The sequence below is a fragment of the Phaethon aethereus genome (genome assembly GCF_964289735.1).
Source record: "Phaethon aethereus genome assembly, chromosome: 16".
Taxonomy (NCBI): Eukaryota; Metazoa; Chordata; class Aves; order Phaethontiformes; family Phaethontidae; genus Phaethon; species Phaethon aethereus.
The window spans coordinates 6,348,154-6,361,723 of NC_138592.1; the positions used below are offsets into that span (position 1 = coordinate 6,348,154).

A 13,570-nucleotide genomic window follows, 5' to 3' on the forward strand; every position below is an offset into this window, starting at 1 on the left:
GTTTCCGCACTTAAAATGGCTGTCCTATTGCTGAGAGCAGTAGGATGGACTCTGTACTGCCTGTATATAAACCTAAATTTGCCAGGAAACGAGACTAGATGGCTTTCAGCTGTTTGAACACGAGCTGTAGGATGAAATACACAGTCCTGCCAACTCCAGCTCATAGCCTGAGGCGTGCAAAGATGACGTTCTGTCAATACAGATATTACTGGATTTTTTTCTTTTAAACTACACCTGTCAGCCAACAGTAAGGGGACAGACAGGTTCTTTTAGGGATCCTTGGCAGAATGATGACAGCGCTAGATTGTAGTTAAAGCTTTATAATATCCTGTTAAGAAAATTATTAGCATAGCACAGAATTTGTTATTGGAATGGCACAGGATTTCTACCAGCAGAATCAATACAGTACAATCTGCAAGTAGCATAATACAGAGTTTTTAATACAGCTTAATTTATAATTTCTAATCACCTGGACCCTCTGCAGATCGGGTCGGATCTTAACCCGTGGTTCGCTGTACCACTATAACAACCATAACCTAGGCTTGAAAATCATACAAAAGAATACAAGTCACTCACTCAGTCCTTGGAGGAAGCAGACGACAGTGGCGGCGGCGGCCCTGGCCACGGGTCTCGCTGCCCAGCAGCACTTCGGGTCCAAGTTCTCCACTCAGGGCTTGTAACTGCTCGATTTTATAGCCAGTCTCTGCGTGCTGCTACGCTTCCCTGTGCTCTGACGGGGTGGTCAACACCACCTGGCTGGCCGGGTGCCTGGGGCCTTCAAGGCCGGCAAGGAAGGGAGTAATGGGCCTGGCGTCCAGGAACCTTGAGGCCGGCAGGGAGGGGGAAGAAGAAATCTGTTTGGTTCGTCTGCTTGGTTAACAGGACCTTCGGGGCCTGATAATGAGGGAGAGGGAACAAATATGTGACCCGCTCCGTCACAGAGAATGGCTGCTTGCCTTATAAAATGGCGTTACTTACGCTAACCACGTTACCAGGGGTCGGGAGCAGGGGCTACCGGTCACATATGCCCCGGGGACAAAATAGCTACATGGAGTAAAAAAGCAATTTAAAAATATATTCAAATCTTATAATTCAAGACTAGTTCTCCCTTTCATTATCTGGTGCGTTTCCCAGCTTTGAGACTGAAAATATAAAAGACACCGCATTTCAAATTTTGGGGAAAAAGTGCCTTTGGTTTTAAGTAGCTCATCACTGAGCTTACCTGTTTGATTTTTAGTGAAGCATTTGAATTGGTTTTTTTCTTTCTTCCTTCAAGAAGCCCAGTTTAGGAAAAAAACCCTAGAGTTTCTTACCAGTTTTAAACCTACAGTCTCCTACGATCGCCGTATGAAAACCAGTTGAAGTTATTAAGGTTTGTCTCAGAAAAGGACGCTAATTAGAATGCTAGTAGCCAATAGTCCGGCTCACGCTAGCTCACTCAGCTCCACCCTCACCTAATTCTGAACTCTTAAAACGTCTGGTCCCCACACATGCTACCAACACCTTTAATACTACCGGGGTCCCCAAAGGCAGGCAGCCATACCGACGTCTCCCTGAGCAGCTAGACGAGCATCTCAACAGCTTGTTCTACAAAGGTCTTGTTTTACATTTATGGACAGATATCATGTACACTCCTGTAAAACTCAAATTAGAACGTATTTCCATCTCGTATGTATCGTCATCCCTTCCCCGAGTATTTCGGTACCCCGCAAACGGCTGCATCTTGTGCCACAGCGCAGGCGCGGCAGCCCCTGCGGCAGGGAAAGCCTGCGCGAAGACGCCATCAATGCCGCCATCTCCTGGCGCAACCGGAGATTTACAGCGACAGCTTTAACCTGCACATTTAAAGCATTTTCTGCGCACTGCAACTGCTGGTGTAGAAAATTTTATTAGGGAATTTTTATGCTGAATTTGTTGCATTCGTTATTTTGTGTTGCAGCTCGAGGTGATGATTCTCACCCGGCCGGTAAGCTGAGCAAGCCAGGGGAAATGTTACACATAGTGAATCTCCATCAAAAACTTTTGGAAGAAGTTAGTCTTACCCCAGACTGGAAATGACACTTAGCTAGCGAACCTGGAGATGTAAAAACATACCAGCATAAACCTTAACATTTCACTTTGCCCTGGTTCATCTCTCCAAACAGCAACAGCAGAAAAGCAAATGAGAAATAAGCAGCTTCTATCATTTCAAATGCCAGATAGTGTAAACCTTTTGAGACTGGTTTGACACAGTTCCTTATAGTGGACAGTTGCCCAAAGCCCTTGTCTGCCAGCAACACTTAATCACTATTAAATTGAACCAGGCCTAAGCAATAGTTTTATTGAAATTTCCCACATACACCTAAGCCCATCTCTATCCCAAATCCATACTCCTCTGGAGAATGACTCAAACTAACCTGTTTTCCTAGCCTGGGAGCTAGGCTGGAGTACTCACCAATTCAGCTATTGCGTTTCATCTGGCAGATGGTAAATTAAGATACTCTGCCTGGCTGCGTGCCACTGTGCAAACATGTCTTGCTTTCCTTTGTGAAAGGCTTTAGCAGACAAACTTTTTGTCAATTGCTTCGTTTGCTGAAATACATTTTATTAAACCGACATGCAAGACCACTGACGTGAGACTAGCAGGAGGAAGGTTAGGAGAGCTTATCTGAAAATGTTTATAAGATGTCCCCATTTTGGGGGACCCGAGTTGCTTTTTATGCCAAAGATTATTGTTCTGCAACAAAACACAAACACTGACAGCAAGCTTTCAAAAAATTAATAAACAGGAGTTATTTTATAAATCTAGCATTCCTGTGGTTATCTTTGTGTACGCACCTTAGAATGTTACATTCTACTTATTCAGTTTTTTTGCACAGGTAACTGCCATAAAATAGCAAGTTAATACATTTCCAGAACATGCGCTAACACTTACTTGTGCGTGAATAAGCTCTCACTACGTTTGATGCTTGAAGGGATACAGCTGTGTGTCCTTTACACGAGAACCCACAATAATTGCAGGGAGGAGTAAATTGCCAATGCATTCTCTTAACTTGGGTAATGGAAAACAAATCAGTTCAAAGTTTGACTGTCCTCCCAATTGAGTATGTCTAATGTGTGCAGCACCGTAAAGGAAAATATGCCCTTCCAAAATCAGTCTGAACAATTAATAATTCTGAAACCTCACTAACAGATAAAAAGGAATCAATTCCAACAGGAGAACAAGTACTCAACATATTAATATAGAACTGTATTACCAAACAAGAGTAATGGCTGAGGGGAGACCTGCTGGGCAAACTGAAGGGCGGGAAGGAAACACACAGGCAGTGGCAGCAGGGACAGGGATCCTGGGATGAGTACAGGGACACTGCCCAGTTGTGTAGGGATGGGGTCAGGAGGACCAAGGTGCAGCTGGAGCTGAACTTGGCAAGGGATGCAAAGAATACTAAGAAGGTCTTCTACAGGTATGTCAGCTAGAAAAGGAAGGTCAAAGAGTTGGGGTTGTTCAGCCTGGGGAAGCCTCTGGGGGAACCTTGTTGCAGCCTGCCAGTACTTAAAGGGGGCTTGTAAGAAAGATGGCGAGAGACTTTTTAGCAGGGCCTGTAGCAATAGGACAAGGGGTGATAGTTTTAAACTAAAAGAGGGCAGATTTCAACTAGATACAAGGAAGAAATTTTTCACACACTGGCACAGGTTGCCCAGAGGTGGTAGATGCTCCATCCCTGGAAACCTTCAAGGTCAGGTTGGACGGGGCTCTGAGCAGCCCGATGTAGTTGGAGATATCCCTGCTCACTGCAGGGGGGTTGGAGTAGGTGGCCCTTAAAGGTCTCTTACAACCCAAAGATTCTACGAGTCTGTAAGAAAGACTTATCACTTTTCATAATGAAAATATATTTTGCCCAAACTTAGTATTCACTTAAGTAGGTGCAATTCCATTGGATCTAGTAGAAACATACCTGCTGAACCAGAGTGAATCTATTTTCTCATCACTCATTCACACTGTTAAATATTTAAAAAAAGAAACAGGTGATACATTCCATTCTTCCCTGTTTACACCAGTGGGAGTTCTACAAGAGATTAGAAATTTACGTATTTTTTGCCATCAATGATCACACACACTTAACCTTGAGCCTGCAATTGCCCGGTGGCATTCATTTGCCTGGGAAGACTGGAGAAATATGCTAACAAGCAGAGATTACAGCACAACAATCACAACCTTTAAAAATAAAATTCAACAAAAACAAAAGAAATGTTTGAGTAAATGACCAGCTGTTGATGTAACTGCTGGGAACTCTCTCCTACCCTAAAGAAAACAAATAGGCCATGAATGTGAAATCTAAAACCATGTAAAACATATAGGTATCAGGAAAAAAACTAACCTGAGAAATAAAACCCAGGAAGCAAGAGCAGAGTATATTTCATGGACTTTCCTCAACCATACAACTATACCAAACCAAGAAATATAAACTCAGCAAAAACTGATGAACACCATAAAGAGAAGAGTCTGAAGTTGAAGGACCAGCAGGCTACAGAGAGTTTGAAGATAGAATGATTCATTTGTACTAAAGACAAACTGTCAGGTGTTTGGCTGTTGAGCTAGCAAGGAACTTGATTCATTCTCATAAAACAAAAGGCCTTTCACACTAGTCCTCTTAATTCTTTGACACAAAACCACAGGAATCATTCATAATGAAACAGCAACTGGAAAAAGCATTACATTTCCAGCCCAAGCAGCTGGAGGACAAGTACTTTACTTTCAGAAAATGTATCTGAATCACAGTGGAAGGACAAGAAGCTGCTTTTAGAAGTGAAGCACACCACCTCGCCCATGTTATTATAATAGAACTTCTGAATAGAAAAAAGCATTTAGTAAAAATTTTATTTGAAACGTAGCATAAATTCATAACCCTAAGTGTTACAACATACAGGTTTACAGAGATTTGTACAATGACAGGTATTTCTATACATGCACCCCCCTATTTTTATTTAGTCGTTATCAAACAAACAATAGTTAAACAGGAATAATAAGCATTCTCTTCTAAAAAGAAAACTTTGGTATGTATACAACTGGCTATTTAAAAGTAAACAGTGGTAGATTCAAGTCAGAGAGAAACCCACTTGTTTTGTTTCACAGCATTTTTGATCAGGATGAAAATCACCAGCACTGTTTTCTAGTCAATACAAAAATGAGTACTTTTTTTCAGTCCAGAAAACCCTGTTAAGGGACAAAAACATGTTAAGAGAGATGTAAAAGAACGACTTTTAGAGTTAAAAGGTGTCAGTTTTAAAGCAGTTTAGGCCACGAGTATTTTGCACACATTGGTTTGGTCATGAATAAAACAAACCCTTGAACGGTTTGCTTGTATTACTGAACTATATATCACTTGGCACAACTGATAATTTTTCCTTTGGATTAGAATAAGCATGAGTATCGCTGGCTCAAAAGTCATGTCCATTGCTGGAGTGTAAGTTCGCACTGTGCCCATCTTCTGTCTCGAGTTTCTGTCACTGCTGTTGGCCACTTGCATACCTACCAAATTCATCCAAAAAATGAGGGAAAACAATTTGCAAAGCATTTCTTCCTGGCATACAGTAGACAACATTTCCATTTTAAACAAATCAGAAAGCAATGAAAGAACCCCTGAATAAGTAATAACAAGCCTCCCTTACAGAAGAATTACTTGCAATTCTTCAAGTACTTACAAAAAATACAGTATTTATACAACTTCTCCAGAACTATTATAGTTAGCATACTTAAATGTAGTACTAATAAAATAAATCCATAGATACAAATGGTTGCACTTCTAAGCAGGAGTATCTAACCCAGATTTAGATTTTGCTGCAATTTCCTTATTGCTGTGGAACAGACAGTGGTTAAGTCACGTCAATACTAGCCTCTCTTCCTTATACACATAGGAATATCTAGTTTGAAAAAATGTTCTCCAGCAAGTCAGAATACATTCGATGTAATTTTTCACAGTTCCTGCTCAATGTTAGCGATCCAGAGTTGACTGAACCATGATGCAATAGGGCACAAATGGCAGAAGAGCAGTGAAGCAGAGGCAGGAATGGCAGAAAAGCAGTAGAGTAACACAAGTCAGACTCATACTCACTACTTCTTATTCCTAGGTTTTAACTCTTCTGCTGCATTTCGCAGAAAAATGTAGTTTTTCTTTTGTGGATTATAAAATTCATGACCCTAAAAAGAAAAATCATCTGTATTTATTCTCTTCAAAGAGGAAATATCAGCATTACCTTAAAATGTAAGAATATGAATATTCCATTAGCTTGGTTTATTAATATTTAATCTTAAAGTCTTTAAGACCAGATATTGGACAACACTGGCGAATTAGAAACAGCTTACTATAACAAGTAATCAGAAGAACTGTGCATATGAAGTAAAATTTAAGGGACATTTATCCATTTTTAAGATATAAAAAAGTTTTCATAAAAAATAACCGCATCTCTCTAAGCTTAAGATGCAGCATAAGAGCTCAATATGGGTTTTTTTTGTCATTTAAAGAAAAGAAGAAAGAAGCAGCAGAGAAGAAACTAAAACTTTAATGGCCACCCAGTTTCACTTTACATATTCTATCTTTGAAGTGAAATAAGGTCACATTTTTTTCAAAGTGAAGCCCAAGTTCTACAGGCAACTGCAAAAATATCTCCATTCCCCAACTGCAGATGCAAATATACTATTTTGCATATTGACATTCTTTGCATACACATTACCAACTCAATATGCAAGTATTCAAATCAAGGCAAGTAAACACTAATAAAGCTATTAAAGTCCAACACACAACCTGAAAATTACCAACTCCACTTGACAGAAATGGTTCTAGAGAGGAAATTTAGTACCTACTGGTTTTACTACTTAATATTGGTTTACAGATCTGAAAGATACCTCAGTATGTATCTGCCACTGCAGCTTATCCAAGCATTTACAACAGAATTCATCTGTCCTAGCACATTACAGAGTTATCTTACTTCAGATAGCATCCAGAAGACTAGATACAATGCAATAAATTAAAATTTTGCTCTCTTTGTGGCATGCAGCCAAGTTCATCTGTGTGATTTCTGCATTCATTTCAGTCAAAACCACAAGGAATGTTATCCTCAAATTTAAAAGCACTAGGAAAGCAATGCTTTTCATGGAAGTTGCCATTCCATTAAAATCAGTTACATTTCAACCTTGCTACCACCTTCTTAAACTATTAAGAAGTATTGATTCTCCACATATTATGGTTTGTTGTGTTTCTCTTGCATCGGTATGATTTATTGTTGAGTGAAGTTTGGAATATAAGAAAATAAGTGCCAGCAGCAAGCTGCACTGAGTGGTACTGGAAATTTAGTACGCAGCATACAAACACTGGCTTAAGTGTTTATAACTACAGCCACAGTTTTTTTTAAAGTTAAAGAGACTCTACAGAAGCAGCAGAGATGTGCATTTCAATCAGATTTGTGGGAACCTGTTAGGGTGCCATACTGCCTCATGACACTCCCCAGAGCAGAATGTGAGAGAGCAACCAGGATAACTTCTGAATTATGTAATTTACATTTTGCTCATCCATATTTGCAAAATACCATTGTTTAGCAATCTTATCCAGCTGAAGCTAAAAACCAAAGAAGGCACTATTTCAGTGTTAAATTTCATCCGGTGCCTAAAATGACCAGTGTAAGTTCTCTTGCATGCTTGTGGAATTAGAAAGACTCAGCTACTATTTATAAAGGACAGTGAAAGCCTCCCGTGAAAAGGATAGTCTTGGTTGTCAACTGCAAGTATGTACAGGAGTCTAAACCTTTCTTACCTTTGACCAATCATAACTGGAAGCATATGCAAATATATTGCCATTATGGTTGAAGCAACAAGCAGATATCGGCTGGTCAAGTTGTTCTGATGTTTTTAGCTTCGTTCGTGCATCTTTATCCCAAAAGCTGAACCTACCATCAGATCCTACTGTTGCAAGTGTACCATGGACAGGGTGAAATGCTATCCCATTTACCTGCAGAATCATTACAAACACTATGTAAAACATCACACATGGAAACATTCACAACACGTGCTGAATCCTGAGAGAGTAAATACACAGGAAAGATTTTTTACAACTAGAGAGAGGTTTGGGGTTTTTTTTTTAACATTTTCAGATATGTTCTCTGGAAAAACAAACAAACAAACCAAAAAACCCCAAAACCCCACCGAAGCAACAGGGAAAGCATCACCTTTTTTGTGTTACCTAAAAATTCAATGCATAATCCCATTACACAAACATATTAAATATTGCTTCAATATCAGCAAAATTAACAAGTGTCATCTCTACCAAGATGATTTAATGAATGGTTGATCTGGTGTGTGTTTTAAAGAAAGTACAAAAATTTGCCTTTCCTCTTAAGGTATGACTATGACTGGTCTTTAAACACACATCTAAGATGACCTTTTATGTTGCCTCAAGTTAAGGAGAACAAACAATTCATAGCCAATTTTACATTAAAAGTGTATATTGCCCTGTATAAAAGATCTAGTGGTATATGCTGAATACTTACAGCATAGATATCCTGAGGTGCTGATGTGTTTGTTCCATTGGAGCGATGACATTTAAATGTGAAATTATCTTTTGCACTGGTGGGGGGAAAAAAGTCTTTTTACTTTACTCATTGTAAACTGAGCAATGAAGAAAAGATGTTTTATTAAGTGATACTTACGGATTTGGGGGATTGATATAATGAATTGCTACTCTTCCTTCGATACTTCCAAGAGCAAATCCAGTAGGTTTGTTCACTTTGTCTTTAAAAATAGCAACACAGCGATGCTAAATTTGAGAAAGATAATTTTAGACAGAGGCCCAAGTGCTGATTTTCTGAATGCTGTCTGTTTTCCACAGGGACACAAAACATCACATACATCAATGCAAAGTAAAGTAAAAACACAAACAAGGTCAAGAGATAGGTCAAATTCTATTGAGAATTTGGGCCACAATATTTATGTTTCCAAATCCTTATGAAGATCAGCAATAGATCAATGGCAAACCAGGACATGTGCCATAGCATGATAAAGGACTTTGGTTTTGAAACACCAAAGTTCAGTTTGTTTGTTTTTACCAAAGAAATGGCAAGCCCAGAATTTCAATAATCTGTATAAATACACTTGTAATAAATATAATAATTTACCTGGTGTTTAAGAGGCGATTCTATTCTTCTAAATTCAGAAGGTTGATTCTCTAACTGATAAACTATCAAACCCCTTTCTGCAGTGGCCACAGCAGCCATAGGATGAACCTGAATAAGGTTGTAAAACAGGTTGTGTAAAGAGCATGGCAGAGAATTCTATTTATTATTTCACAGAAATTCCTGAAGTAAAAAGAATTAGACTATTTGGGGGGGGGGGGGGGCGGAGAGAAGGGAATTAAGAAAAAGAACAAAGTTCATTTGTAGACATATCTTCAGACAAAACAAATCAGTTCTTCCCTGCCATTGAGATATTAAACATACCAAAAATCTTCAGTTATAAGCTGACCCTTCCAATGTGAATCGCAATAGCGGTAATGCAAACTCATCCAGAAGTGAGGGTAGGTCAGTTCTAGTGCTGATTTGGTTTTGTGACATTAAAAGAACACCAAGCATGTTTTGTATCATGCAAATACCTATTTTCCAGAGCCTGATCAAGACCAATTTATGTTTCATTGCTAAAATCACACAGAGATTGAATACTATTCTATGATTCTATACTAACCGTCAGTATTTAGTGCTAACCTACAGAAGCCTCAAAGACTGACAGTTTGTTCATACTCCCAGTCATCTAGCTGACACTGGTTTCCCATATATCACGGCTTACCACATCTGCACAATAACATCTTTCAGGGAGCTGCAATGTCATCATAGGTGTTGGTGAACGGGTATCCCAGAACTGATGGAAACAGAGAAATGAACAAAATTACGCTTGGAGTTGAGGATACGTTGTCTAAATTACTTTAGTAAAGAGAATGCAATTGGTACCAAGTTGTTTCATTGTATAGTCGGAATACTGCCACTCTCTGTGAAGTGAAGCTATTTCATTAATCTGCTTTTTGTATTAGTGTTTTAATAACATATTTTCATTTCACATAAGTATTTTCATTCACAGATTACTAGCACACTTTGTGTCCATTTGTTCAGGTAAAAATCATACCTTCAAAGTTTTATCCCAGCTTCCTGTCATCACACAGCTATAATTTGGTGCTTTAATCCAATGGATTGTCTTCACAGGAGCATCATGCTGAAGAAAAGAAGGACACACATACATTTACTAAGATAACAGTCCACATTTCTTGTAAACACATACAAAAAATATGAGGAGCATAGACACTTTTAATCCATTCAAGAAAACTGATTCACTATTTTAGTCACAGCAGTTAGGATAAAGGTTGGTCATGACCTTGTTGTGTTGGTTAGTGCTGTAAAATCACCCACATAAGGAAAAAATGGTTCCCGACACAAAGAAATACAGTCAAGTCACCCTACATAGGAAGATGGTCACAGCAGAAATATAAATGATGAACAGTAGGACTTTGTATTTATTTATAAAAGATATTATCCATCATGCTAAAAATCAACACTTTAAAATAGCATGTTATTTATTACAAACCAATATAAAAACCAGCTGCTTTTGACAAGAGCTACAGAAGAAAGGTCTATGTTAATTACACCAACAAGGTTTTAAAATCAAGGCTAAGAATCGGAATTTTATCACCTCAAATAAGATACAAGAAGCAACCATTAAAAGGACCAACTCTCTTAAATTATGTAACTGGTATCTCATTTTAGTCACCATAACTAAATTTTCTATGAACAGACATTCACTTCTAAATTGAGAATGTAAATTATAATCCCTGTAAATTATATGTAAATTGAGAATGTAAATTATAATCCCTGCTACTGCTACAGCAGAAAGCTGGTATTTGTGAAAGTGAATTCAATGATTTCTTAATTTTTTTTTCTCCCCTATAACGCAACAGGGTGACTTAGTGAGATCACAGCAGCAATGGAAACAGCTCTCAAGTAAAATAGAGGAAACAGCTGCACAGGTTATTCAGATCACTTTGACTGCAAGTCTCCTTATTCATATGCACTTCATTACCTCAAAACTACAAAAAGCACCCTACAACCTCTTCATATAGAAGAGCATAGCATCTACTTCAGATTCTCATAGCATCTACTTCAGAAGCACTGAAGAGTAGCTTAATTTGCTAATAAAGGTAACTTCGAATAAAAATAGAGAAGGAAAAAAACCCACCTAATAGCTTGGGGCTTGCTTACTTACTTGTGCAATCTGAATAGCTTGATTACTGTTGAGATCCCACATTTTGGCAGTTTTATCACAGGAAGCAGTAAATACTTTACTCCCATCCTAAAAAACAAGAATAAGGCCAAAAGATTAAATACCTCTATCATGCAGTATTTATTAGAAAGCTGACAAGTCTTATTCTCTTCTAGTAATAGCATTAACATTAATGTAACATATAGAGGGATTGTAAGACAAAGAACATAAAAATGGAAATTTATTTACGACTGTATGTCGTAAAAGAGAAAACTGTGTTAGCCATTATCTAGCTTTAAACACATTATTTTAAACTCACTTTTACTCTTCTTAGGTCCATGTTAGTCTATTCTATTAGGACATGCTTAGCACATGTTTACAGTAACATAAGTCTATATAATAATCACGGTCTGCATCTACATGTGGCACTTGTGTCTATCTGGAAACCACATGCCAATTTATTTAAGGTTTTGGTAAAAAACCTTTATTTATTTTTAAATAGGAACATACATCACTCCAGCAGCCATCTAGTACAGGCCCTGTGTGCATCTGCTGAGCCTTCGGAATTGTCTGTCCATTATCTTGAACTTCCCAGCAGCGAACCTGTAACAGGAGAAGCGTATACAGACATAACATATTAACACTAAGAACATAAAAGACTTTTCTCGAAGATCCCAGCCTTAGTTTATCCAAGGAAAAGTACAATTATAAACACCAAGCTTTTTTCAGAACTAGTGAAACCTTATTTTCTCTGATTATGTTCCTTTTATCTGTACAGCCACAACAATCCCACAACTCCAACCCCACCTCAAAAGTACCTTACGATCACATACACCTCCCAGTGCTCTCCTGCAGAACCCTTAACCGTGAGCTAGGAAGCAGCTGTCTGCTGCAGGCTGCTGCTGGCCAACAGACCAAACAGAACTAAAAAATGCACTCAGATTTGTCTTCCCTCCCTCTTTGTGCCAGTTGGGATCTCACCCTTCAATCCAAACAAACTTCAGCAACGTTGTAGGAACTTAATCTTTTTGAGACTAGACTGTCAAACTGGATTATTTGCCACTGGGTTCATGGTTCTTTCACCGGGCAAAGCGCAACTATGTTAGCCTAACCGTGTAAGACAATGAAGCTAAAAACCAAACAAGTAGGAAAAGAAATACCAAAGTAATAAAAATCTAACCAGGAAAACACTGGCTACATATTCCGATCTGATGCTTAAAACAACAGACAGAGCAACAACTCATCTTAAGATCACAACTGAATTTCTCAGTTGAAGCAGCTCAGCTATGTCAAACTTAGTGCCTTGCTACCAGACACAAATTTTGCAGTTCTGCAAAGAGGAAGATTTTCAGTTGCCCTGACACGAGTTTTTAGGATCACACTTTGCAGTTTAGGCACCAATGCTCCCACTTTATTAATCTGTAAGGTCTGATTGTGAGTACTTACATCATTTGCCCATGATCCTGCAATGAGGAAATTACCCGGCAATGTTGGTGGACTAAATGCTAAACAAGATATGCTATCATCAGGTGGAGATGTTACTTCAATATCCTACAAAGGACAGAAGACAAAGCAAAATCAGGCACATTTGCAAACTGTGCACTGAGATCCCATTACTTCCATAGGGTGAGTCAGTAGGTACTGCTGTGACGCTTTAAAACTCAGCAGCAGAACAGTGGTTCCCACCGGGGCTCATGCACATACCTTCATTGGATTATGGTTATCTGCAGTCGTACTGCCAAACATGCTGGTACCTCCAGTACCAAACCCGGACGTCGATCCAAACAGACTCATCCTTGCCCTGCAAACCGAGGAAAAGGCTTACTGAGACCTGCAAGGCCCTCAAGCATTCCCGGGGTGTCTCATGGCAGTCAGTACACCAGCACACCCCTCACCCTGCCTGGAAGGCGCCCAGAGATATAGAAATACACGAAATTAAAAAAAAAAAAAGAAATAAAAAACACAATTCTCGTTGCAGTTGGATCCCTGACATCTCCCGGTGGGCCACCCTCCCCTCGCTGTCAGGGATTCCTTCTCCCATTGTCACCTGGTAACCCACCCCCCCGCCCCTTCACGCTCCCCCAGCATCAACGACGCCCCGGGGAGCCCCACGCCCGGCAGAGCCTGCCCCGGGGGTGCTCCCCTCCGGTACACGCCCCAGTCTCGCGTTTCCACTTGCAGCCCGCCCGGCGGGGCAGCAAGAATGCCCGGCAGGCGAGGACGTGCCGTTTCGCGGAGGTCCCACTTCCCCGCCGACGGAACCGGCCAGCGGCCGCGGGGAGCGGCTGTTGGGGGTGGGGG

At 39.6% G+C, this 13,570-nt stretch overlaps 1 protein-coding gene across 1 annotated transcript; it reads right to left on the reverse strand.

Moving 5' to 3' along the window:
• Window positions 1-6,091: 6,091 nt before the first annotated feature.
• RAE1 (ribonucleic acid export 1) lies at window positions 6,092-13,070 on the reverse strand (the record flags this gene model as incomplete). Its single annotated transcript, XM_082007251.1, has 11 exons — window positions 12,974-13,070; window positions 12,716-12,820; window positions 11,780-11,872; window positions 11,273-11,359; window positions 10,142-10,228; window positions 9,809-9,880; window positions 9,145-9,252; window positions 8,680-8,786; window positions 8,521-8,596; window positions 7,788-7,982; window positions 6,092-6,178 (listed from the first exon to the last, which is right to left on the reverse strand). The coding sequence occupies exons 1-11, from the start codon at window positions 13,061-13,063 to the stop codon at window positions 6,092-6,094; spliced, it is 1,107 nt and encodes a 368-aa protein (XP_081863377.1). The 5' UTR covers window positions 13,064-13,070.
• Between the last annotated feature and the right edge of the window lie 500 nt (window positions 13,071-13,570).